Below are 27570 nucleotides of genomic sequence, written 5' to 3'. Positions count from 1 at the left end.
TAATATAAGGCTGTATATTTACGGGAGAAATTGGAAATTGTGACATTTTTTTGTTACTACTGTAATGATAAAAATGGAACAGGCCACTCACTCACTTAGGATTAAATATTTAACAATTAGTGATGTACAGTCAAGTCTCGTTAATCCGACACTCCTAAATCCGACAATCGGCTTTATTCGACACAAATGATGTGAACCGATTTCATTAGTGCTATTTGGACCCGTTAATCCGACAGTCTCCCACTCCGACACACCTTATTTGCAACGAAATGCTGAAATCACTCAGTCTTGTTAATCCGACACAGTGATCAGGGTACTCCGTGGTCATCTGCCCGCGAGTACACAGCCCCGTGTTTTGATGCGAGACGAGTCGGCGAGTAGCTGCATATTTCACCGGCTGCAGAGATAAACATACTTAATAATAAACAATTACTGCTTTAAATAAACAAAACAGGAATAATCACATGCCTAGATTACCTCAATCTCAATTTTGTTTATCCAACATACTTGTTAATCCGACATAATTGAACCAATAATGTCGGATTAACGGGACTTGACTGTAGTTGGTATTTTCTTCATTTCTGTTTGATTTTTTCCCAGTTACCACAATATATGCATATGTTTTATAGTCTGTGTGAAATGACAGGGCAGTTCCAAATGGCCCACCCGGGACAAGACACCCTATTACCCGACCCTACCCGGGTACCCTGTAGGTCTAATTTGGCTACAAAATTTTCAGTTGGTAATTGTTTTACAAAAGCCTTGCAAAAGTTATTTAGATAGAGTATAAACAAATCTGATCATGTACACACTGAAGTTGACTGAAGCTATTTCTTTACACAAGCATTTAAAAGACAGAATGAATGTGTGCATAGTCCGAAAGAAATGCGAACATTTGCAACTTGTACTGGTGTAACCATGGATTTTATTTTTAATGTCATCCGGGTAGTCCTGTGGGTAACCGGGTCCTACTCAGGATCCACCTGACCCAAGTACCCGAGTTACCCGTCCCAGCCCTACTGTGTAACTCTTGTGGGATGGAGTCAGAATAGGACACCCCCACTCTCTTGCTAGTCCTGACAGACTACTAAACTGATTGGATGGTCAGGCTCGGAGTCAGAATAGGACACTCCCACTCTCTTGCTAGTCCTGACAGGCTACTAAACTGATTGGATGGTCAGGCTCCGATTCAGAATAGGACACCCCCACTCTCTAGCTAGTCCTGACAGGCAACTAAACTGATTGGATGGTCAGGCTCGGAGTCAGAATAGGACACCCCCACTCTCTAGCTAGTCCTGACAGGCAACTAAACTGATTGGATGGTCAGGCTCGGAGTCAGAATAGGACAACCCCACTCTCTTGCTAGTCCTTACAGGCAACTAAACTGATTGGATGGTCAGGCTCGGAGTCAGAATAGGACACCCCCACTCTCTTGCTAGTCCTGACAGGCTACTAAACTGGTTGGATGGTCAGGCTCGGAGTCAGAATGGGAACCCCAACTCTCTTGCTAGTCCTGACAGGCTACTAAACTGATTGGATGGTCAGGCTCGGAGTCAGAATAGGACACCCCCACTCTCTAGCTAGTCCTGACAGGCAACTAAACTGATTGGATGGTCAGGCTCGGAGTCAGAATAGGACACTCCCACTTTCTAGCTAGTCCTGACAGGCTACTAAACTGATTGGATGGTCAGGCTCCGAGTCAGAAAAGGACACCCCCACTCTCTTGCTACTCCTGACAGGCAACTAAACTGATTGGATGGTCAGGCTCGGAGTCAGAATAGGACACTCCCACTCTCTTGCTAGTCCTGACAGGCTACTAAACTGATTGGATGGTCAGGCTCCGAGTCAGAATAGGACACCCCCACTCTCTTGCTACTCCTGACAGGCAACTAAACTGATTGGATGGTCAGGCTCGGAGTCAGAATAGGACACCCCCACTCTCTAGCTAGTCCTGACAGGCTACTAACTGATTGGATGGTCAGGCTCGGAGTCAGAATAGGACACCCCCACTCTCTAGCTAGTCCTGACAGGCTACTAAACTGATTGGATGGTCAGGCTCGGAGTCAGAATAGGACACTCCCACTCTCTAGCTAGTCCTGACAGGCTACTAACTGATTGGATGGTCAGGCTCGGTGATTGTGTGTCATTACAACCCGACGGCATGGGGCTCTTTCTCATAAGATCAACCACTGTTTTGTCTGTCCAAGACTTGATTATTTGCATGCCATTATAATACAGCTGAAATATTGCTGACTGTGGCATAAAATAAGAAACAAAGCGAAAAGCAGCGTTAGAAATTGGCACTGGTCCTGTGGTCCTTGCCAAAAAGCCCAATAGTAAAGGTATCCTAAGGACTAGTAGAAATTGGCCCATTTTAAGGATTTTGTTCTATGTTATCATTCTAAGGACTAGTGGACTTAATATGTTAGTTTCTACCCCTGAATAGTCATTGTACGTTTTACCTTGCAGGACTCGCTGTCTGTGATAAAAGGCGCAATGGTGGATGTATCGGTGAAGGGGGCCAAAACATTTGACAAGTTCCAGTTTGAGCGGAATGGCTTCTTCAGCGTCGACCCAGACTCTACATCAGAATTGGTAAGTTGAAGATGTTTTGCAGAGAAATTTTACGTTCTTCAATAACTTTGAAGGGCTTGATGAAAATTGGATTGTTCCCAAACATTGATTTTTTTTTTAATAAACTTTCCAACAGGTAGTATGAACATGAATTGTGATAAACTCATGTCCATATTCCTTTCATTCAGGAAAATCCAGATTCCGATTTTTATGATTGCCTTGACTTGAAGCAGTCAAGAGAAAAGGGGGTGAAAGTCCATGAGCTTCCACTTCCTACTGCTTTGTGTTAGATCTGGTGATGAAGCATTATGTATTTCCCCTCCTGACTGCTTCTTGTATTAGATCCGGTAATGAAGAATTATGTATTTCCCCTCCTGACTGCTTCTTGTATTGAATCTGGTGATGAAGCATTATGTATTTCCCCTCCTGACTGCTTCTTGTATTGAATCTGGTGATGAAGCATCATGTATTTCCCCTCCTGACTGCTTCTTGTATTGAATCTGGTGATGAAGCATCATGTATTTCCCCCCATGAATGCTTCTTGTATTGAGTCTGCTGATGAAGCATCATGTATTTCCCCCCATGACTGCTTCTTGTATTGAATCTGGTGATGAAGCATCATGTATTTCCCCTCCTGACTGCTTCTTGTATTGAGTCTGCTGATGAAGCATCATGTATTTCCCCCAATGACTGCTTTTTGTATTGAATCTGGTGATGAAGCATCATGTATTTCCCCTCCTGACTGCTTCTTGTATTGAATCTGGTGGTGAAGCATCATGTATTTCCCCCCATGACTACTTCTTGTATTGAATCTGGTGATGAAGCATCATGTATTTCCCCTCCTGACTGCTTCTTGTATTGAGTCTGGTGATGAAGCATCATGTATTTCCCCCAATGACTGCTTTTTGTATTGAATCTGGTGATGAAGCATCATGTATTTCCCCTCCTGACTGCTTCTTGTATTGAATCTGGTGATGAAGCATCATGTATTTCCCCTCCTGACTGCTTCTTGTATTGAGTCTGCTGATGAAGCATCATGTATTTCCCCCAATGACTGCTTTTTGTATTGAATCTGGTGATGAAGCATCATGTATTTCCCCCAATGACTGCTTTTTGTATTGAATCTGGTGATGAAGCATCACGTATTTCCCCTCCTGACTGCTTCTTGTATTGAATCTGGTGATGAAGCATCATGTATTTCCCCCAATGACTGCTTCTTGTATTGAATCTGGTGATGAAGCATCATGTATTTCCCCCAATGACTGCTTTTTGTATTGAATCTGGTGATGAAGCATCATGTATTTCCCCTCCTGACTGCTTCTTGTATTGAATCTGGTGATGAAGCATCATGTATTTCCCCTCCTGACTGCTTCTTGTATTGAGTCTGCTGATGAAGCATCATGTATTTCCCCCCATGACTGCTTCTTTTATTGAATATGGTGAAGAAGCATCATGTATTTCCCCTCCTGACTGCTTCTTGTATTGAATCTGGTGATGAAGCATCATGTATTTCCCCTCCTGACTGCTTCTTGTATTGAGTCTGCTGATGAAGCATCATGTATTTCCCCCAATGACTGCTTCTTGTATTGAATCTGGTGATGAAGCATCATGTATTTCCCCCAATGACTGCTTTTTGTATTGAATCTGGTGATGAAGCATCATGTATTTCCCCTCCTGACTGCTTCTTGTATTGAATCTGGTGATGAAGCATCATGTATTTCCCCCAATGACTGCTTCTTGTATTGAATCTGGTGATGAAGCATCATGTATTTCCCCTCCTGACTGCTTCTTGTATTGAATCTGGTGATGAAGCATCATGTATTTCCCCTCCTGACTGCTTCTTGTATTGAATCTGGTGATGAAGCATCATGTATTTCCCCTCCTGACTGCTTCTTGTATTGAGTCTGCTGATGAAGCATCATGTATTTCCCCCCATGACTGCTTCTTGTATTGAACCTGGTGATGAAGCATCATGTATTTCCCTCAATGACTGCTTTTTGTATTGAATCTGGTGATGAAGCATCATGTATTTCCCCTCCTGACTGCTTCTTGTATTGAATCTGGTGATGAAGCATCATGTATTTCCCCTCCTGACTGCTTCTTGTATTGAGTCTGCTGATGAAGCATCATGTATTTCCCCCAATGACTGCTTCTTGTATTGAGTCTGCTGATGAAGCATCATGTATTTCCCCCAATGACTGCTTTTTGTATTGAATCTGGTGATGAAGCATCATGTATTTCCCCTCCTGACTGCTTCTTGAATTGAATATGGTGATGAAGCATCATGTATTTCCCCTCCTGACTGCTTCTTGTATTGAATATGGTGATGAAGCATCATGTATTTCCCCTCCTGACTGCTTCTTGTATTGAATCTGGTGATGAAGCATCATGTATTTCCCCCCATGACTGCTTCTTGTATTGAATATGGTGATGAAGCATCATGTATTTCCTCTCCTGGCTGCTTCTTATTGAAGAATGGCACTCTCAGAGCTTCATACATGTAGTTAATCCTGAACATGCGAAGGACAGAAGAAAAGGACTCAAAGCCTGCTTGGCTACATTTTGGAACTGCAAAATAATTCTATACTTCCTAATATTTGTTTGTTGAAAACAGTTTTGCTTGATTTCTATTTTGTCTGGAGAGCTTGTTTGCTACCAGTGTCCCTTCATACAGAAGAAACTTGTTTTTATGACAAAGACCTCTGGATAGGGGCCAGATTCCTTTGAACATTTTACATGACATACAATATAGCCTTGTGCAGTGATGGAAGTCATCAGTGCTCAAAACATGTGTTTGTGAAAAAACAAACATTTAACAGTTTTGTTGACATGTGAAGACTGTAGACAGGAATGTGTTGACAAGATGGAGTGAGGACTTAGATCATACCTCCTTACATGACCTGGTGATGTGGAAGTCCCCAGGCTGACTGGCAGAGTTACGAACTGAACCCATTGCTGTCACACTGTTACTTGGTTGAATCTGGGAATTGTGCCAAAACAAAATTCAGATCAAATATTTGCACCAATGTAGGGCTGGAACGAGTCCAAATGTACTACCTGGGTACCCACCTCGTATTACCCGACCCAAGCTGGGTACCCACCTCGTATTACCCGACCCAAGCTGGGTACCCACCTCGTATTACCCGACCAAAGCTGGGTACCCACTGTAGGTCTCAAGAGACAGGTACAGACTGTCCGATAGGGAATAGTGTGACTGTAGACCTGGCAAAATGTGTTTATATACACCTATAAAACATGTAACAAATGTTATATTTGGGATAACACTTTCTTAGTAAAGAACAGATTCTCGTACTTTTTGGGGGCTGAGTCCCATGCGGGATTCGAACCCACACTTGCCAGAGCTAAGCCTAATCGCCAGCACACAAAGTCAGCAATCTAACCCACTCAGCCACCGAGGCTTCCACAAAAATGAAAGTCCGGTAGTCTAGATCACGTACTTTGAGTACCCCTCTGACCTATAAAACAATCTGGTCATGCATACACTGAAGTTGCCTGAATATTTTATCATTATTCAAACATACAAAAGTCAGAAGGAATGGGTCAGAAAAATATGCGAACATGAAATGACTTGTAGTTTTAGATTATTTTTGTCATAAAATAATCCTGTCCTGTGGGTAACGGGGTGCTACTCAGTACCCACCCGACCCCAGTTACACGCCCCTACACCAATGACTTGCTATCATGACAGGGGTACGTACATGTACCTTTTTTAGGGATTCACAAAAGAGTTTGACACAACTTTCACCAAAAATACTCCTTAGACTATAGATGTTGCCATCAGTAATATCCAGAAAATGGTTCCCTGATGTTTGAGGTTTCATTGTGTCGGATAGGGGCAGTAGGGTAGCATCGTGGTTAAAGCGTTCGCTTGTCACGCCAAAGACCCGGGTTCGATCCCCAACATGGGTACAATGTGTGAAACCCATTTCTGGTGTCCCCCGCCGTGATATTGCTGAAATATTGCTAAAAGCAGTGTAAAACCTCACTCACTCACTCACTCACTCACTCACTCACTCACTCACTCACTCACTCACTTTTATCATGTTTAGTACAGCATGGTTTTCAGACAAACAAATAGTTAGTAACGAAGTTAGCACTGCAAATGTTCAAGCTGCCACAGCAACTATGTACAGCAAGAACCACTATGTGTGGCGAGCAGCAAATTATGACGATACATAAAATAATCCCTTGATCTTGCATGAAAGTATCTCACATTTACTCTTTAAACTCCATTTAAGCTGTTATCCTAAAACATCAAGGAAACCCACAAGAAAGCTCCATTGAATACTCTGCCGGAGGGTACTGCTCGCGCATGTTCATTTTGAAACTCCCATTGTGTGTTATCAACCTGTTCCTCCAAGCTTTAAATTAGCCTGTACAGTGGGGCTTCTTTCTGTTGCTACATTTTCAGTCAGTATCAAACGGGTTCCTCTCTCCATTGCCTCGTCACCTGTCAAGGTGTCATTGATCTTATCTCAGCTTGTTCATGTATTTATCTTATGCAATTCCCGTGTTTAAGTCTGGCAATACTCCTCATCTGTTTTACCCCCAATCTGATGACAGGGAGGGTCACATCACCGCAGGGGACTTAGACAGGGAGCATTCACTGCAGATCAGGGGAAGGGAAGCTGGCTGTTCAACCAGGCATAGCCACGGGTACAGGCGATTGTCGATGGCACTATCGGACGTATATATAACCATGTCTACCTTGATGGTAGGGAGCCAATTAGTATTGAAATTAAATCACGCTTTCAGGATTGTTTGTATGTTAGTGCCCCTTAAGATCCGGTTCATTCCATTCCTTGTGGTGTTTTAGCAACGATAAAATCAGTTGCAATTTCTTCTCCTGCTGAGAGAGCTATTTTACCTCACATTGAGCTGGTCGGAATTTTTGGTTTCGGGCTCATTAGAAGACCAAACTTGTTATGCTGGGAGAATGAAGGCGAACAGATTGACTAATTGAGTCTGACAGTCAAATTGAGAAAAATCCTGGTTGATAAGGACTCAATTCATGTGTTGTGATCGCTCTTTAAATGTTTCAAATGCTTTAGACTGCATGTTATTAGAATGTGGATGTAGGTTACAGTATGGTCTCAAAGCTCGTTTATTGCAGTCTCCTTGAGATAGACGCTAGTTGATTGCGTTTCTGTGGTCTTAGATGTTGGGGAACTTTTGTCGTAATAACTTGAGATGTCTTCCCTAAGCTTTACATTTCCTATGATTAATTTGTTGTGCATTTAAACTCAAAGAGAACTTTCTTCAAAGGAAAAACTCATTGAGATGTAATTGTAGACTTTGGTTAAATTTATTACGTCTACTTGCAGTTTGTCTTCAAATGTAATGACTTTCCGGTTGACATGATAATTAGTTAGTCTAATGAAGAACCTAGCAACTTTGCAGATATGAATACTTTAGGGCATTTTTAATTACAAATGTTTGACCAAAATCAAATTTGAAAAACGGAAATAGATGCAGATGCAAAAAACCGATAGTCTCAATGACTACTAAAATGAACAAAATCCAAAACTGGGGCTATTAAACTGGTTCCCCAATTTTATCGTGCTGTGCAATTTCAGGAATAGGTCAGTACCCAGTCTGCCCTCTTCCGCCACTGGGGGGCACGGGTGGCCCAGTCGTCAAAGGCGCTGCGATTTGCTGTGCAGAGTTGCGTCCCTTGGACACGCCAGAAACCTATGATTGTGGGTTCGAATCCCAGTTCGCCCAGATTATGTTTCTAGGTTTGTCAGCACCATACCCGTGCTCTTGGGTTTCACCGAAGTGGTAAACGTCTGAGACCTGCATCACTTCAGGCTTTCCTCCCACATTAAGCTGACACGCCGCGATATAACTGGAATATTGTTAAAAGCGGCATTAAACCCAACTCACTCACTCACTCACTCTTCCGCCACTAAAGTTTTAATCATATCGCAGGCTTTTCTGTCTGGTCATCCGTTTTATAACAGTGTCCACAACTTACATAAAACATTAGCAGCAACATGATGCTTTAAGTCGTTTACTCGGGATTGATCCCAGACTGATTTTTGATGATGTGATCTCTCATCTCCAAACACAGCAGGTGGTTTATGGTAACACACCAGGATGTCGGTCATAAAAAGCTAAATACAGACATCAGTTGTTACTTTAATTGTTCAGCAACCCATGCTTGCAGTAAAAGGAGCCTATGCTTGTCGTAAGAGCAACTAACAGGATCGGGCGGTCGGGTAGCCTAGTGGTTAAAGCGTTCGCTTGTCATGCCGAAGACCCGGGTTCGATTCACGACATGGGTACAATGTGTGAAGCCCATTTCTGGTGACCCCCGCCGTGATATTGCTGGAATATTGCTAAAAGCGGCGTAAAACCATACTCACTCACTCATTACTAACAAGATCAGGTGGCCCTGCTTGTTGGTAGGTTTACAATGACAGGTGTTTACAGATTATGTTTGTTGGTGACCAATGTCACTTTCTTTTAAGATACCCGTGAAGATCCAGGGTAGAATAGGTCTTCAGCAACCCATGCTTGCCGTAATAGGCGACTATGCTTGTCGTAAGAGGCAACTAACAGGATCAGGTGGCCAGGCTTGCTGACTTAGTTGATGCATGACATCATATCCCAATTATGTAGATCGATGCTCATGATATCAATCACTGGATTGTCTGGTCCAGACTCGATTATTTGCTGGCAGCCATTATATAGCTGGAATATTGCTGAGTGCGGCGTTAAACAAGAATTATTCACAATGTTAAGATCAAAGGTCGTTTCGCACACTCAACAATGTAATGTTGTTGTCTGGTCTGTGAGAGGCCCACTCTTCATCTTCATCTGCGCTTGAATTGTCAACTCAGTGGAAACAGACAACGTATTCTTACTAACCAGTGTTCATGTGAACCAATGAAAACATTTGTCATGCACCGCTGCTCTGGTAGCTTTTGGCCTCTTCCCTAAATAGGTTTGTTTTGGAAGCCAATTACAGATTTTTATATTTCAGCACTTACACTTGAACATTTGAATACTTTCCGTTGTTGTAGGGTATGAAATTTAAGGCAATATTTCTGTACGCAGTCATTTATTCAACAACCGCAGCTGTTAAACACATTTTTCTAACCATATCACGGGGCGGTCGGGTAGCCTGGTGGTTAAAGCGTTCGCTCGTCACGCCGAAGACCCGGGTTCGAATCCGGACATGGGTACAATGTGTGAAGCCCATTTGTGGTGTCCCCCGCCGTGATATTGCTGGAATATTGCTAAAAGCGGGGTAATACCAAACTCACTCACTCACTCACTAACCATATCACAAGTCCAACTGACCGCAGACAGATGGACAAATGTCACAATTTTCACATTACTCCAAATCATCATTCAAACAGTTTGGCTGACCAATTCAACCTTGACAACATATTGTGGTTGACCGACTGTCTTGACTGTACAAACTTGACTGATCGACCGACTGTCATAATGTTCACTGGTTTACAAAGCTGACTTTGACTGAATGACTGAGACTGGTACATTGACTGGTACAAGCTGTAATAAAATAAACAAAGCCTAATAAGTATGAAATTCAAACCAAATTAAATTAATCTACAAAAGAAATAATACATGAATGTGAAAATAGCATGAAAATATCATATTGTTACACCATAATGCAGACAGCATTATTATATATATAGTATAGATATTATTGTGGGATTTTCCGGATTTTAAGCAGTTACAACGATCGAAATCTTCCGCGATAAAATATACAAAATTTACCGTTTAACAACATGTAAGCTGCAGTAGAAATATACTACTCAAAGGAAGTTAAGGATCACCCGATTCTTTCATATTGGTAAAGTTAATCTGTCATGGCATGAGAGATTAACTATTGTAATATGAAAGAATCAGGTGATCCTTAACTTCTTTTGAGTAGTATATATATTGGCTGCAAACAAAGCATTCCCCGGTCATACTCACAAAATTTTGGTGCCTCAAATCCCCACTAAAGTCAAAGTTTGTCGATAACCGCAGCTATCAACTTCCAAACAAAACGTAGTTTCCAAAATAGTGGCCAAAATCGTAAACGGCACAAACCAAAACCGAGAAATTGAAACTTGTTGAAAAGTCTGGCACAAACCCAAACCCGGTAATTCAAACTTGGTAAAACAGCCCTGAAATACAAAAACTGTTGAACATTTGAATACTTTCTATGAATGTTATGAATTTGTTTCTCTTGGAAATGGACTTCATGTGTCCAGAAAAATTGATATTCACAACAAAACCTCATAGGCATTACTTAGAAGTTGACAGATGACAAAGAAGACACAATTTATCGATAACAACTTCTTTAATACTGTAAAGGCGACGTTTTGGTATAGAACCTTGTACCGTTGTCAAGCAAGACTGTATTAAAGAAGTTGTTATCCATACATTGTGTCTGCTTTAACAAAATCTCAGTCAGTTGCAGGGGTCCGGAAAATTTAAAATCCCAATCGGACATTTGCATTTAGGCCACGCCCCCTTCAAATAGCGTATTTTAGTACGACTTTTCACACACATTACAAGTCCTAACTGTTGATCATGTCCGGTCAAAATTTAAGAATGTCCGGACAATACTTTTTAAAATGTCCGGTAAGCAATATTTTAAAACGGACATTTGAGATTCCCAATCGGACATGTCCGGCGCATATGACGGTTTCCGGACCCCTGGTCAGTTGTATTGCTTGATAACATATAACAGCCTGTCAAACTTGTATGAAAGATGTTTAAGGTCCTGTCATTAAGTTTTGTTTCTTATGGTAAATTTGATCCGTTTTTGGTAAGCGTTTGGAAGAACATGAAGACCTGAAAATTTTGATGGTCAACAGCTTTGTTGTTGTTTCTAATGCCGATTCAGGGCCTTCTGAAAAGGATCTGGAAATAAATAAATTAAATGTCTCCTGCTAGTAATATAAACCCTCTTATACAGAATGAATTCCGTGTCAACATCACTATCAGTGATTCAAGAAGCCAGCTGCAGTTTTAACTCCACGGCAGAATGACTTTCACATACATAAGGTGAGGTGAAATTGGGTTTAACGTCGCGTCCAAGATTATTGCACTTATATAGCGACGTGCGTGCACGTGTATTTGTGTGTGTGGCTGCTTGTACTAGTCCGGACTGATGCCGATTTATAGTGCTAGCTCACTGAGATACCATGCCGCAGTTTAACATGAATACCCCACTCAGACACAGTATACTGACTCCGAGCCGACCAGTCCTTGTTTTAGCCCCTTAATGCCGAGCGCCAGACATGGTAACAACAAGTACAATCTTTTAACGTCTTTTTGTATGACGCGGCCCGGGATCGAACCCCGGACCTTCCGCTCTCCGGGCGGACGCTCCACCACAAGTGCACGGAGGCGGTCTTCACATACATAAATAAATTATTGACACAGCTATTGATATTGATTTTGATTTCGACCAATCATGTGTGGAAAGCTGGAATAAATCCGTGAAACATAACATTAAAAACGTGTGGCCTGAGATGATTAATGGGTGAGCCAATAACAAGAACCAAGGTATCTACCTTCTCAGTGTAGACCAGAGCTCCAGATAAAACTGGGAATTTACGTAAAATACAGACAATTAATCACCTTACCCCAAGGTCAGGTGACTTGGTTGATTGCGTATCATTGGGATGAGGGTGGATCATTGCTCATAGCATCAATCACTGGTTTGTCGGGTCCAGACTAGATTAATTACATACAGCTGGAATATTGCTGACTTCACACAAAAGACACACACACACACACACACACACGCTCACATACAGACAGACACGCACGCACGCACCCACGCACCCACGCACACACACACACACACACACACACACACACACACACACACACACACACACACACACACACACACACACACACACACAAAACGTGTCAAGGCCGTGATAACTCAAATTCTAAATCCTATCTCATTTTCTAAACTGCTTAAGCCCAAAACTAGACTCCTGGAGCATCGTCTGAAATACATACCTATTTTTATCAAAGCTAGATATGAAATTAAATTATTCCCATATGTGGTTTTGGCTTACAAGAAAGCAGATCATCAGATTTGATCATACTTTGTGGTCAGTATTTTCTGTTGAAATGTTTTAGGTTAGTGTGAAGGTGTTTGCTTGTCAAACCGAAGGCCAGGGTTGAGTTCCCAATATGGCTTCTATCTTTGAGCTCAGTGAAGATCCGGGTTAGAATAGGTCTTCAGCAACCCATGCTTGCGTAACAGGCGACTATGTTTGTCGACTAACGGGATTGGGTGGTCAGGTTCGTTGACTTGGTTGATACATTTCATCATATCCTAATTGGAATTATCAATGCTCATGATGTCAATCACTGGATTGTCTTGTCCAGATACCGCTGTCATATATCTGGAATATTGCTGAATGTTGCGTTTAACAACAAACAAGCATATGGGTATATGAAGCCCATATCTGCAGTGATATTGCTGGAATATTACAATAAGTTGCATGAAACCAGGCTCACTAACTCTCTTAAACGGGGCGGTGGGGTAGCCTAGTGGTTAAAGCGTTCGCTTGTCACGCCGAAGACCCGGTTTGATTCCCGACATGGGTACAATGTGTGAAGCTCATTTCTGGTGTCCCCCGCCGTGATATTGCTGGCCTAAAACCATACTCACTCACTCACTCACTCACTCTTTTAAACCACACCTACATGTCTGTCTTAACTGGCCCTAGGCTGTTTTTGTGTGTTGTCTATATGAGTCATGAGCACATAACGTGTTTCATGTTAATATGACACTGTGTGGCAAGGCCATGCATGAACAGGCTCCGAAGTGTCATTCCAGTCTCGTGTAAGAAAGGTTAGTTTCATATTACATTCTATGACTTTTACTGATTGATCCATTTTATTGGTTAATTTTTTTAAACTTTTGCAAAAGAAACAAAAGTATATGTTGCATTTTCTACATCATTGCTTCACTGAAAACTGTTCCAAGGGATTTGAATTTACCCAGACCAATCAAGGTAGCTGAATTTTTGTGTGCGAAATATTTATGTAGTCATAAAATGTGAAATACATGGAGTTTGATCCAATTTATATTAGGAATTTTTATTTGGTTGAGATTTTTCTTTATTTTCTGCTAACCATGCACTTAGTTGTCATAGCAACAAGTGACATGATACATTGTTTTTTATATCCCTGCTTTCCAAAGTTAATCATTTGTTTTTACAGTTGTTTAGGCCATAGTTTTGTTCCAGTTAAACCTTTTCATCAAGGTTTGAGTGGTTTCAGTAGCAAACGAAAGAACTCATCATTATTTCATGAGACAGCCTCCGTGGTCTAGTGGTAGAGCGTCTGCCCGGAGAGCGTAAGGTCCGGGGTTCGATCCCCAGCCTCGTCATACCAACAGACGTTAAAAGATGGTACTTGTTGTTACCCTGTCTGGCGCTCGGCATGAAGGGGCTAAAACAAGGACTGGTCGGCTCAGAGTCAGTATAATGTGTCTGAGTGGGGTATTCATGTTAAACTGCGGCATGGTATCTCAGTGTGCTAGCACTCTAAAACCGGTATTTATTTCGGTACACTCCTACCCACACTATTTATACATGTATATAAAGTGCAGTAATCTTGCATTTCACCCCATTTCATCTCACCTCATCACTGTTGTTGTTGACTTACTGAAGTTGCGAGATCCCTTGGTGTACTATCAGTGTAACCATTGATCCGTATTTCCCAGATAAGTTTTAAGAGTTTGTGTCTATGATATTCATGGAGTTTGGAAATAATTTTGAAGGTGAAAGCTTTCGTTGCAGTATCAGTTTAGATAAGAAAGGAAAGTCCAAGTGAGTGAGTGAGTGAGTGAGTGAGTGAGTGATATTTTGTTGTTCTTCATACCAATTGTTTAGAATGGAAAGAGTTTGTGTCTATGATATTCATGGAGTTTGGAAATAATTTTGAAGGTGAAAGCTTTCGTTGCAGTATCAGTTTAGATAAGAAAGGAAAGTCCAAGTGAGTGAGTGAGTGATATTTTGTTGTTCTTCATACCAATTGTTTAGAATGGAAAGAGTTTGTGTCTATGATATTCAAGGTGTTTGGAAATAATTTTGAAGGTGAAAGCTTTCGTTGCAGTATCAGTTTAGATAAGAAAGGAAAGTCCAAGTGAGTGAGTGAGTGATATTTTGTTGTTCTTCATACCAATTGTTTAGAATGGAAAGAGTTTGTGTCTATGATATTCATGGAGTTTGGAAATAATTTTGAAGGTGAAAGCTTTCGTTGCAGTATCAGTTTAGATAAGAAAGGAAAGTCCAAGTGAGTGAGTGAGTGATATTCTGTTGTTCTTCATACCAATTGTTTAGAATGGAAAGAGTTTGTGTCTATGATATTCATGGAGTTTGGAAATAATTTTGAAGGTGAAAGCTTTCATTGCAGTATCAGTTTAGATAAGAAAGGAAAGTCCAAGTGAGTGAGTGAGTGATATTTTGTTGTTCTTCATACCAATTGTTTAGAATGGAAAGAGTTTGTGTCTATGATATTCAAGGTGTTTGGAAATAATTTTGAAGGTGAAAGCTTTCGTTGCAGTATCAGTTTAGATAAGAAAGGAAAGTCCAAGTGAGTGAGTGAGTGATATTTTGTTGTTCTTCATACCAATTGTTTAGAATGGAAAGAGTTTGTGTCTATGATATTCATGGAGTTTGGAAATAATTTTGAAGGTGAAAGCTTTCGTTGCAGTATCAGTTTAGATAAGAAAGGAAAGTCCGAGTGAGTGAGTGAGTGATATTCTGTTGTTCTTCATACCAATTGTTTAGAATGGAAAGAGTTTGTGTCTATGATATTCATGGAGTTTGGAAATAATTTTGAAGGTGAAAGCTTTCATTGCAGTATCAGTTTAGATAAGAAAGGAAAGTCCAAGTGAGTGAGTGAGTGAGTGATATTTTGTTGTTCTTCATACCAATTGTTTAGAATGGAAACGATATTTCCATTGCCTGCATTAGTTACAGAGTCAACATGGGAAATACGGAACCATGATCTCCTGTTCAACAAAAACAGTTGGTGCCATCAAGCTCTGTAAATGGATATCGGCTTTCATACATGAGAAGCTAATTTGAGTTGTTACAAACTGGTTTTAAAATATGTCCCGTGTCCATTGTCACTTCTTACAACCAGCACAGGGGGCAGGGGTGGCCCAGTCTTCTAAGGCGCCACGATTCGCTGTGCAGAGTTGCGTCCCTTGGGCACGCCAGTGGGTTCGAATCCAGGTTCGCCCCGATTAAGTTTCTAGAGGTTTGTCAGAACCATACCTGTGCTCGTGGTTTTCACCGAAGTGGTAAACATCTGAGACCTGCATCACTTCGGGCTTTCCTCCCAAATTAAGCTGACACGCCGCGATATAACTGGAATACTGTTAAAAGCGGCGTTAAACCCAACTCACTCACTCACTCAAAATGGCAAATTTCTACTAGTCCTTATGTTACCTGTACTATTGGGCAGTTTGCTATTGGACGAGTGCTAATATCTGCATGTCGCTGATTTAACTTTAAGAATATTTACCTTTTTTTGGCCTAGAAAACGTTGATGATTTTCTGCAATGGGAATAAGGTTTTTAAAAGAAAATGCAGCATTAAGTTCTGTATTCTGTGACAATGCTAAAAAACAACTTCCTTAAGTTCTACATAAATGTACATTGCCCAGGTTTCCAGCCTATCAATGGAAATTAATCTATGGTGCTACAGAGTTCCTGCACATCATCATAACCTGTCCCAAGCCAAGATTAGCCTACTGCAGAGCATAAACACAGACTTTTTGTGGACTGACTGCAACATGATGCCGTCCTCACCTGACGAGATAAATCGTTATTTGGTCCCTGTACGAACAGAAAGCCTTTCATGTTGGGTGACGGCCCGTCAGTCAGTAGACACAGATAGCAGGATGGTATTTTGCATCATCAGGATTTTATGTACATAACACGAGGACCTCTTTTGTCCCACTGTGACTGAGATTGTACATTACATGGTGATGGGGCCTGTGTTGTAGGTAATGTGTTTATGAGGGGTCTGGCATGGAGATCAGAATATACAGATATGAGTGATTGTCTGCTGGTGAAAGGTTTATCATGGAGATTGTGTTAAGGATGTTTAGGGGGTCGATGATGGTGTTGCTGGTGGTGGTGGTGGTGGTTGTTGTCAGAGCTGCAGTTTACAGAATGTGCAGGATGCTGTATGGCAGTCTCAGAGCTCCAGATAAGCTGCGTATCTGCGTAAATTACGCATCAGAAATGCAGAAATAAGCAGTAAAATAAAATCCAAGGGTATCAAATACGCAACGAACATTACAGATACGCTAAAAAAAACCCCTTCAAAATATTGTGAAGTAACCCTGCGTATTTGATTAGCAAATCAGCAACTTATTTTGAAATTATAAACGGGCATTCCGTCAACCTTGCCAAACTCCACGACGACAGTTACATCATGATCATTTGCCATCACACTTTCTTTTGGAAGTATCATGGTATTTTTTAGTCCTGTAAAGCTTTCGAACCCACACGACACCAGTTTGCAGGGACTAGATGAATAGTGTTTTTAAATAGTTAACTTAAATACCCACATGTGTAAAAACTAGTGGGTAACAGAAATTTGAATACCCAGATAGAATTACTGATACCCAATGATTTTAAAATGCATGGGTAAAATACCCACAACACCGAAAAGCTTATCTGGAGCACTGAGTCTGCAATTTTAGCCCCTTGTCTGAAGCCTGAGTCTGATACATTTTCTCACGGTTCAGTATAAACATCAGCTTATTTTGTTCCATATCATACTTATGGTGAAAACCTGGGAAGATCCGGGGTAGAATAGGTCTTCAGCAACCCATGCTTGCTCTAAGAGGCAACTATGCTTGTCATAAGAGTCGACTAATGGGATCGGATGATCAGGCTCATTGACTTAGTTGTCGCATGTCATCGCATCCCAATTCCGTGGAACGATGCTCATGATGTCAATCACTGGATTGTCTGGTCCAGACTTGATTATTTACAGACCGAAGTCATATAGCTAGAATTTAGCGGAGCAAGCCATTAAACAAACAAACAAACAAACAAACAAACAAGCAAGAATATAGTAAGACTAAAATCTACTGAAAATAATGACGAAATACATTTTGGGGCCAGTTGACTTGAAAGCGTTTGGCACAGACTGGAATGGTGTGTGGTGCTTGTAGAGATATCGCTGAGGTAGCATGGGGAATCTGAGGGGATTCTGGGTCCTTCGGGTCTTCTGTTATATTTAAATCAAGGGACTGCAAAATCTTTGCCTTTTACCATTACGTTAGTGCAATAACTCAACCTGATGAATAATTGGTGAATACTGATAAACTTTACAATCAGGTTTATGACGATATAAATCTGAGTGCTAATACTATTTCAATCTCATTGAAATCAGATCTTAGTTCTCGCTACCGCCAAACAAAGATCTGAGGACATCCCATTACGGGTCGCGTCAGACCGACCTTGCGCGAACTTTGACCGACCAATGGAATGACCAATCAGAAGGCAGCTTTCTCGTGCTTTATGGCACTAATTTCAAATTGGCGACTACGCTTCGAACCATATTTTGACTAATTCTCGATTACAAATTTGAAACCTGAACAAAAAAACATTCTGGAATGGCTAATAGATGGTCTAGATTCTATTGATTCAGTCATTAAACCCGTAACTATCGTTAAAGCTTTCGAGGTTGCATGGTTAGAAATCACATTCCGACTGTCACATTCATAATCTGGTAAGTGATGCTTTGATTGATCGGATGAAAGGTCGTTCTGACATGACCTGGAATTGGATGTCCTCGGATCGGTGTTTAGCGGTAGCGAGAACTGAGGTCTGATTTTAATGAGATTGATACTATTTATACACACCCATTAGCCAATAATGCAAGTTCAACACAAATTGAATGATAGCAACAACTGGGACACAAGAACAATAAAAATCTTTCAAAAAAACAAAACAAAATAACTGGGACACAAGGAACACACATACTCACCTCCAAAAGAAACGTGAATCATAGAATCATATAGAGAAGTATGTACGAGATGTTTCTACTGTGTACCAATTAATGACAAAACTGACAATCAGTCATGGGTCTATGACGTCACGTGTGATGTGTTCAGGAGCGTCTGCTCACACAACATACCGGTTTGTTAGTTTGTGCGTCGTGCTAATCTTATATTTCTTGAATATGAGTAATTCCTCTTGTATATTAACCAACATGTATGGTATTCGCGTTTCTTTTGTCGGTAAGTATAGTTCCTTGACTGGGTCCTGTGACACGTATAGTGGGGAAAACCGAGAGACTGCTACAAAAAAATGTCATATCTTTTCAATACACAAGGAATTGAGGGGGGCATGAGTGGCCCAGTCGTGTAAGGTGCCGCGATTCGCTGTGCAGAGTTGCGTCCCCAGGACACGCCAGAAATCTATGATTGTGGGTTCGAATCCCGGTTCACCCCGATTATGTTTCTAGGTTTGTCTGCACCATACCATGGTGGTAAATGTCTGAGACCTGCATCACTTCGGGCTTTCCTCCCACATCAAGCTGACACGCCGTGATATAACTGGAATACTGTTAAAAGCGGCGTTAAACCCAACTCACTCACTCACAAGGAATTGACAACAGAAAACAATAGGGCTGGGACAATACACCAACTGTCCGATCCAAACGTATCACGATACCTTCTCACAATCCAAACGTATCACGATACCTTCTCACGATCCAAACGTATCACGATACCTTCTCACGATCCAAACGTATCACGATACCTTCTCACGATCCAAACGTATCACGATACCTTCTCACGATCCAAACGTATCACGATACCTTGCTCACAATCCAAACGTATCACGATACCTTCTCACAATCCAAACGTATCACGATACCTTCTCACGATCCAAACGTATCACGATACCTTGCTCACAATCCAAACGTATCACGATACCTTCTCACGATCCAAACGTATCACGATACCTTGCTCACAATCCAAACGTATCACGATACCTTGCTCACAATCCAAACGTATCACGATACTTTGCTCACGATCATAGACAGGATGGCCAAATACCTGGCACACTATCGATTTACACTTGGCAGTGTCAAGTATGGCGCAATGAATGAAAATATTTATGTTTTCTCTTCTCAATTTCACTAGTGTTTGGTGTAACATTTATTAAAAAACACATTTAAGGTTAATACTTTTTACTTTGTGTGCGATTGTGATCGATACTTGTATCGAGAAGTAAAATATTGCGATCCACCAATTCAACAGTGCATCGTCCCACTACTAGAAAACAATGAAAGCGAAACGGAAAACTAAGAAACAGCATGCTCGTCAAAACATGGAAATGGCAGCACTAAAACACACAGACTGCAACATTCCAAGCCAGACATGCACAGAACAAAGATCTCTTTGAAATCTTCAAAGAAAGTCTCAGCATGCGCAATGGTTCCTCAAAAGTGGTGACATTTGGACACCAAAGGCTGGAACTGTTGTAATATTGCTCAACATATTTAAAAGAGAAAGTTGACTCTTGGAAAGTGGAAGTACATGCTGTACAATTGAACAAAAAACTTAATTTATTTGCCAGTGTTTATAAAGAACACAAGTCTCTCACTAGTCCTGCACCATGACCGTGGAATATATTTATTTTATGAAAAAATAATAATCTAGAAATGCATACAAAAGCAAGTCTTTTCTGAAATCAGCATAGGGAATTTTTTTTATATTTTTAGTCAAGAAGGATATTGTGTAATATAAAATTTCAGAGACTTAATGTTAGTCTAGTCTCTCACAAGCCAACCAACTTAGACTGTCGACTGGCTCACTGGCTCACTGGACCAATGACTTGGAGTACCAGCGGACCCTGCACTATTTCTGTGGCCATAGCCTGGAGACCTAAAATTAAGCTGTCCCCTGCTGTAATATGTTGTAAGTTTCTTAAATACAGTAAACTACGGTTATAACGAACACGCTTATAACGAACTGACGGATATAACGAACTTACTTTTTGGTCCCGACTATTTGCTGTAGTTATGCTGTATATATGCTTATAACGAACTACGGCTATAACGAACTAAAATTAGTAGTCCCTTTGATTTCGTTATAACCTTAGTTTACTGTACTGTAAATCTGAAAATTAATACGTCTCCAAATTGATACAACTGCTGACACCTAGCAAAAAATGCGACTCAATAGCAATGTGACTCCCCCCACCCCATCCCCAGTGGAATGATACACATCCTTACCTTAATCCAATCAAACAGCGAAAATCACCGCTTATTAGCGCTGAGTAGAGCACTTTCGTAAAAACAATAAACAGTGTTTTCGAAAAAACAACACACACCGGCATTAAGGAAGTTCAAAGGCAGTAAAATAATTGAACTAAAACAGTTCACTGATTGGTATGCGGAGAAGGTGTCAACAAGCTTGACACGAGTGGGTAGAACTCTTGACCCCAGCAGTGATAACTCACCGGGTGCCCGTTGTGTAATTCCTGTTCTTTGAATGACATTGTTATATACTTGTTACTACTGCTGCTCAATAAACCGTGTTTGTGTTTATATTCATTGGTATTTCCTCTATCCTAAGTGTGAGACTCGTGAAGATTCCAGGGTAGAATCGGTCTTCAGCAACCCGTGCTTGCCGTAAAAGGTGACTATGCTTGTCGTAAAAGGCGACTAACGGGATCAGGTGGTCAGGCTTGCTGACTTGGTTGATTCATGTCATTGATCCCAATTGCGTGGATCGATGCTCATGATAATAATCCCTGGATTGTCTGGTTCAGACTCGATTATTTACAGACCACCGTCATATCGCTGGAATATTGCTGAGTGCGGCGTTAAACAACAAACAAACAAAACAAAAACATTTCTGAATCTATGGAGATGAAATTTTGTATACCTGATGCAGCTATAGTGGCTCTTAAAAAGTCCTCACAAAATGTTGGTCCATTTTTAAACATGGCAACGATTATTTCTTCTTAAGACAAGTGAACTACAGAGCTATGTGGCTCTATTTGCTTCTAAGTTTGCTTGAGTTGGACCCTAGATATTGCTTTTCATGGTGGTGTATAATTGGGTCTGGTCCAGACAACAGGTGACTGATATCATGAACACCCACCCATTCACCCAGGTCACCGAGCCTGACCACCCAATCCTCTTCCTTGGTTTCTGGGGACTCTGATATTGATTTGATAATCGTAGAGCTGTGATTGATTTGTGGAACAGGCCCCAGACCTGAACAATCAGAACTCAAATGTAGCCAAGAACTCTGTTTGACAAACGCACATGTTTTGTGTAATTTTTATAAGCAACTCCTGTCTAAAGTCTGCCGGGAATTACTATAATCTATCCACGTGGTTTACCCATGTTTAGATTCCACAGTGTTGTGTTGACAAGCTGTTTACACTGTGACATGTGCCGCCAATGTTCCGTTGACCTGCGTGTGTGTTCAACAATAGATAGTTGCTTCTGTTGCTGGTGAAGCTTGTTGCTACGTCACGATTCTTGTAACAGGCTCATAATCAAGTTCAGAGGTCAAGGGTTAGAGGTGTCACTGACACATCTCAGGTGCTGTTTGACATGTCGGAGGGAAAACAAACCTTGCAGAAGCCGACATGTGTTGTGCTGATGACTTTAATAACTTAATGGAGTTTTTTGTAAATTCAAATTTTCAAGCCTTACTGCAGAGAATTCAGATTGGTTTGTGTGAATATTTATGGGTCAAGTGTACCACTTCCTGTGGAGTCAAAGATCAGGGATAGAATGGGTCTTCAGCAGAAGTTGACGGACGACAAAGTAGACATAATTTATGGATAACAACTCTTTAATACTGTTAAGGCGATGTTTTGGTTTCAGAAGTTGCTATCCATAAATTGTGTCTACTTTGTCATCCGTCAACTTCTAAGTTACCCATGCTTGTCGTAAAAGGCGACTATGCTTATCATAAGAGGCGACTAACGGGATTGGGTGGTCAGGCTTGCTGACTTGGTTGATTCATGTCATCGTATCCAAATGGTGTGCATTGATGCTCATGATGTCAATCACTGGATTGTCTGTCCAGACTTGATTATTTACAGACCGCCGTCATATAGCTGGAATATTGCTCAGTGCAGTGTTAAACAACAAACAAACAAACAAACAAACAAAATCCTGTGGAGTCAGTCAGTCAGTGAATCAGTCAGTCAAGGCCCAATTGTGTAGATTGATGCTCATGATGTCAATCACTGGATTGTCTGGCCCAAACTTGATTATTAACACTTGCTGTCATATGGCTGGAATATTGCCTGGTGGGACGGTAATCAACAAACAAACACAGGTACCTGTGCTGGTTGTAATAAGTGACATTGGATTGAGGGGTAAAAAAAACATGTTTTTGTCAGGTTAATGTTTGTCTGGGCCTTGATTGGAAATGGGCACCAGGCCATGGACCTAGACAGATTAAGGATGCTAGTTTCTCCATATGAAGATGGTATTACTTCTGTGATTGACATTGGCTTCACTTGAAATATTTGGCTCGCAAGCAAATACCGACCTAATTGTTCTTTGAAGGAATTCAATCAGGTTGTGTTGGTAATTCCACTTTGCAGGAGCAAAATCGATTGCATTTTGAACAGTGCAAAGCAAAACATTTGGTGAAAAAACATAATGTATGCTAACTGAGACCATATAATATAGCCTCTGATGCAAATAACTTGTGAACACTTGAAATTTGATGAATCAAAACTAATTTTTGATGAGTTTTCGGCATGAATAATCATTGTGATGATGACTAATGTATCGGTGGAAACAAATTGTAATAATTGTGTTTTCTCAAGTTAACATCCAGCTGAAATTATTAAACAGCCACCTTCGTGTGGTTCGTCATAGCAGGGGCAGCAGTGTAGGGGCCAGCAGTGTAGGGGCCAGCAGTGTAGGGGGCAGCAGTGTAGGGGCCAGCAGTGTAGGGGGCAGCAGTGTAGGGGCGTGCAGTGTAGGGGGCGTGCAGTGTAGGGGCCAGCAGTGTAGGGGGCAGCAGTGTAGGGGGCAGCAGTGTAGGGGCGTGCAGTGTAGGGGCGTGCAGTGTAGGGGCGTGCAGTGTAGGGGCCAGCAGTGTAGGGGGCAGCAGTGTAGGGGGCAGCAGTGTAGGGGCCAGCAGTGTAGGGGGCAGCAGTGTAGGGGGCAGCAGTGTAGGGGGCAGCAGTGTAGGGGCCAGCAGTGTAGGGGGCAGCAGTGTAGGGGGCAGCAGTGTAGGGGGCAGCAGTGTAGGGGGCAGCAGTGTAGGGGCGTGCAGTGTAGGGGCGTGCAGTGTAGGGGCGTGCAGTGTAGGGGCGTGCAGTGTAGGGGGCAGCAGTGTAGGGGGCAGCAGTGTAGGGGCCAGCAGTGTAGGGGGCAGCAGTGTAGGGGGCAGCAGTGTAGGGGGCAGCAGTGTAGGGGCCAGCAGTGTAGGGGGCAGCAGTGTAGGGGGCAGTGTAGGGGCCAGCAGTGTAGGGGGCAGCAGTGTAGGGGGCAGCAGTGTAGGGGCCAGCAGTGTAGGGGGCAGCAGTGTAGGGGGCAGCAGTGTAGGGGGCAGCAGTGTAGGGGCCAGCAGTGTAGGGGGCAGCAGTGTAGGGGGCGTGCAGTGTAGGGGGCAGCAGTGTAGGGGCCAGCAGTGTAGGGGCCAGCAGTGTAGGGGCCAGCAGTGTAGGGGGCAGCAGTGTAGGGGCGTGCAGTGTAGGGGCCGATTCCAAAGCAAAAGATATAAATAAGTCTTTGACTAGCATTGATCCTAGCATCCTGACTTCTTGAAGAAATTTGGAATTAGGAAATCGGTCATGATTCTTTTAGGAACACCTTAATGATTCCTGTGGTGATCGAGTTATGTGAAAAATGTTTGGGGTGTCCCTGTCATGAATATTTTGGATCATAGCTTATATCGATCACTGGTTTGTCTGGCCCGGGTCTGTGACTTGGTTGATTGTCAAAGTACCCCGACGGTATGGATCATAGCTTATATCGATCACTGGTTTGTCTGTCCCGGGTCTGTGACTTGGTTGATTGTCAAAGTACCCCGTATAAATGGTATTCTGTACAGGTGTAAACAGTTGATGTTCTTGAAATCCTCATCTATAATAGACTATGTGAGTGAGTGAGTATGGTTTTACGCTGCTTTTAGCAATAATCCAGCAATATCACGGCGGGGGACACCACAAATGGGCTTCACACATTGTACCCGTGTCGGGAATCGAACCCGGGTTTTTTCGGTGTGACGAGCGAACGCTTTAACCACTAGACTACCCGATTGCCATTATATTACACCAAAGGCTTCTGAGTATATGCAATGATATAACTTTAAGTATTCATAGAAATCAGGTGGGCACGGGTGGCCCAGTCGTCTACGGCGCCGCAATTTGCTGTGCAGAGTTGCGTCCCTTGGGCACGTCAGAAACCTATGATTGTGGGTTTGATTCCCGGTTCACCCCAGTTATGTTTCTAGGTTTGTCAGCACCATACCCATGCTCGTGGGTTTCACCGAAGTGGTAAACGTCTGAGACCTGCATCACTTCGAGCTTTCCTCCCACATTAAGCTGACACACCACGATGTAATTGGAATACTGATCAAAGTGGTGTTAAACCCAACTCACTCACTCACTTTTGGAAATCAAGTGACGCTGTCTGGGACCTCCATGTCCATTCCTGCACCCCGAAAATGTACTTATGAGCATCCCAAGGACACAAAAATTATTCCTAAAAGTGCCTTTAAACCACACACACTCATTCAGGCACAACATGCACAGTCTTCAACAAACAAGCTGCAGAACATATACATTGAAAGCCCTCGGCAATCGTTCCAATCCAGTGTGAAATCTCCCTATTGTTACATCTTGGAGCGATGTTGCTACTTACAGTGACAGTTTATTAAGGGAAATGTTTCAAAAATGTGCCCGGGTTCGATTCCCGACATGGGTACAATGTGTGAAGCCCATTTCTGGTGTCCCCCGCCGTGATGTTGCTGGAATATTGCTAAAAGCGGCGTAAAACCATACTCACTCACTCTGCTTTGCTGTTTAGTACCCAGAGATCAGAGCTTATGAATATATGTGTTTTTGAAGTTTGTGTTATAGGCTTTGCTGTCAACAATTAGCTAAATTATAATATATTACCCTCAAAGTGACAGTGTTTATTATTTAAGAATTTAGTTCCATAGACTATGAGTGTCTGGTATTTAAGCATCCCTGGATTTGGGGGGGGCATTGATCATTCATTATCAAGGGTCAAGGTCATCCTCAAGGACATTGCCGCCAAATTCAAGAAGCACTTTTTTTAGGTCATTGGAACTTGTTACATGTAGGGACCTGTGAAGATCTGGGGGTGGAATAGGTCTTCAGCAACCCATGCTTGCGTAAATGGCGACTATGCTTGTCGTAAGAGGTGACACACTGGTCAGGCTCGCTGACTTGGTTGTTGCATGTCATCATATCCCAATTGTGTGGATTGATGCTCATGATGTCAACCACTGGATTGTCTGGTCCAGATTCTATTATTTACCGACCGGCGTCATATAGCTGGAATTTTGCTGAGTGCGGCAACAACAAACAAGAAACAAACAAATCTTAGAGCAGGACTTTGATCTGGAAAGGTGATGCATGACAAACATATATCAGGTCAAGGTCGGGTAACAGCGCTTTTTCTTTTATACCAGTTAGGAAAATTAAATCAGTAATCATGGTAACAGGAAAAATTGGTCTGGCACATTTTAATCGATCGTTGACTGGCTCCAATAACTTTGTGTAGACTGTTGCTGTTCTGATGTGAGGCACTGATGTCAGGCACCCCAATAAATTATCAATACGAAATAATGAAATATAATTCCCTTATTTCTGGTTGTTTAAATATTGACGAGCATCAGTAAAAAATCTCTAATTTCGTCGTCCTTATGTCACCCTCTAAGCACAGAGGCACAGATTACATCCGGGGTTCAAACCGGAGGAAAAAAACCTTATCCTATTTCTTGTTGTAGAGTATGTGACACTTCATGTCAGCGTTGTTTATCCTGCACAAATTCCATGGTTGTGTTATGCAGCACCAGCATATCAACATGCACCATGCGGACACATGCACAAAAATTGAGATCATAAATGTGTCTCCTAGTTGATGCAAATGTTTTGGGAACTTGTCTCGTCTGAAGAAGCATCCAACACGCTGTCACAAGCAAGATGCTGCTGTTGCACAAGTGCCGTTATCGAAGCTCTATCAACATTGTGGCTCTGATCTATCGTGTTCGCTGTCACTGATAGCTCTGGAAGGAGAGAATCTGTATCACCGCTCAACCCTTTTAGTCATTTTGTACCAAGATACGTTCACGATAAAATCAGCTGGGCCAGTTTCTTGAGTTGATTAAATCTGGAGACTACAAAAAATGGCGTTCGGTCTGTTACATTGATTAAATCTTTAAGATAAAGTCTCTGCCCGTTGTTTTATGCAATTCAAAATTGCAGCAGTGCATTGATCGTACTTGCATGTTATTGTTTCCCAATTTGGCGGCCATTAGTGGATGTTTAATCAATTTGTGTCCGCTGATCCCAGACTCCGCCCGTGGTCCACCACTGCAGCGATTTCGTAATGTTCCGAAGTCACTCAAATCGCTATTAATGGAATACTGTCTGATCAGTTTGATGTCTGTGTGGGAAGGTGGAATGGCCAATGAATGCATCCTAATGCTGTCTTAGCATATACATGACTGTTTTATTGTGTTTGCGGTTTGTGTCCCAAGGTGTCGATTACAGAACAATGTCTCCTGCATGTTGTCTTTAAGGGAGACAGGATCAAATGTTCGCAAGTCTCTGAGGGTATATCATTATTTCACATTTGGATGGATTACATATTTACTTAGATTGATGATGTTTTTAGAAGATACCTCATATTGGGCTTTCATCAAGTTATGATCATCGTGGGTAAAATAATATTTTTAATCCGATGTTTTGTCAGGAAA

General features: G+C 41.9%; 1 protein-coding gene across 2 annotated transcripts in view; it reads left to right on the top strand.

The window, feature by feature from the left end:
• LOC124133853 (glutamine--tRNA ligase-like) overlaps positions 1-27570 on the top strand; it is a 97759-nt gene that overhangs the window by 27210 nt on the left and 42979 nt on the right. For both annotated transcript variants that reach the window (XM_048397004.1, XM_048397005.1), the window contains exon 22: positions 2470-2595. In XM_048397004.1, the coding sequence (XP_048252961.1) occupies positions 2470-2595 (126 nt within the window). The remainder of the gene's footprint in view (positions 1-2469; positions 2596-27570) is intronic.

The sequence above is a fragment of the Haliotis rufescens genome, unplaced genomic scaffold, assembly GCF_023055435.1.
Source record: "Haliotis rufescens isolate VD_foot unplaced genomic scaffold, xgHalRufe1.0.p SCAF_16, whole genome shotgun sequence".
Lineage (NCBI taxonomy): Eukaryota > Metazoa > Mollusca > Gastropoda > Lepetellida > Haliotidae > Haliotis > Haliotis rufescens.
The sequence above is the reverse complement of the archived record's forward strand: the minus strand, read 5'-3'. Positions and strand labels throughout refer to the sequence as shown.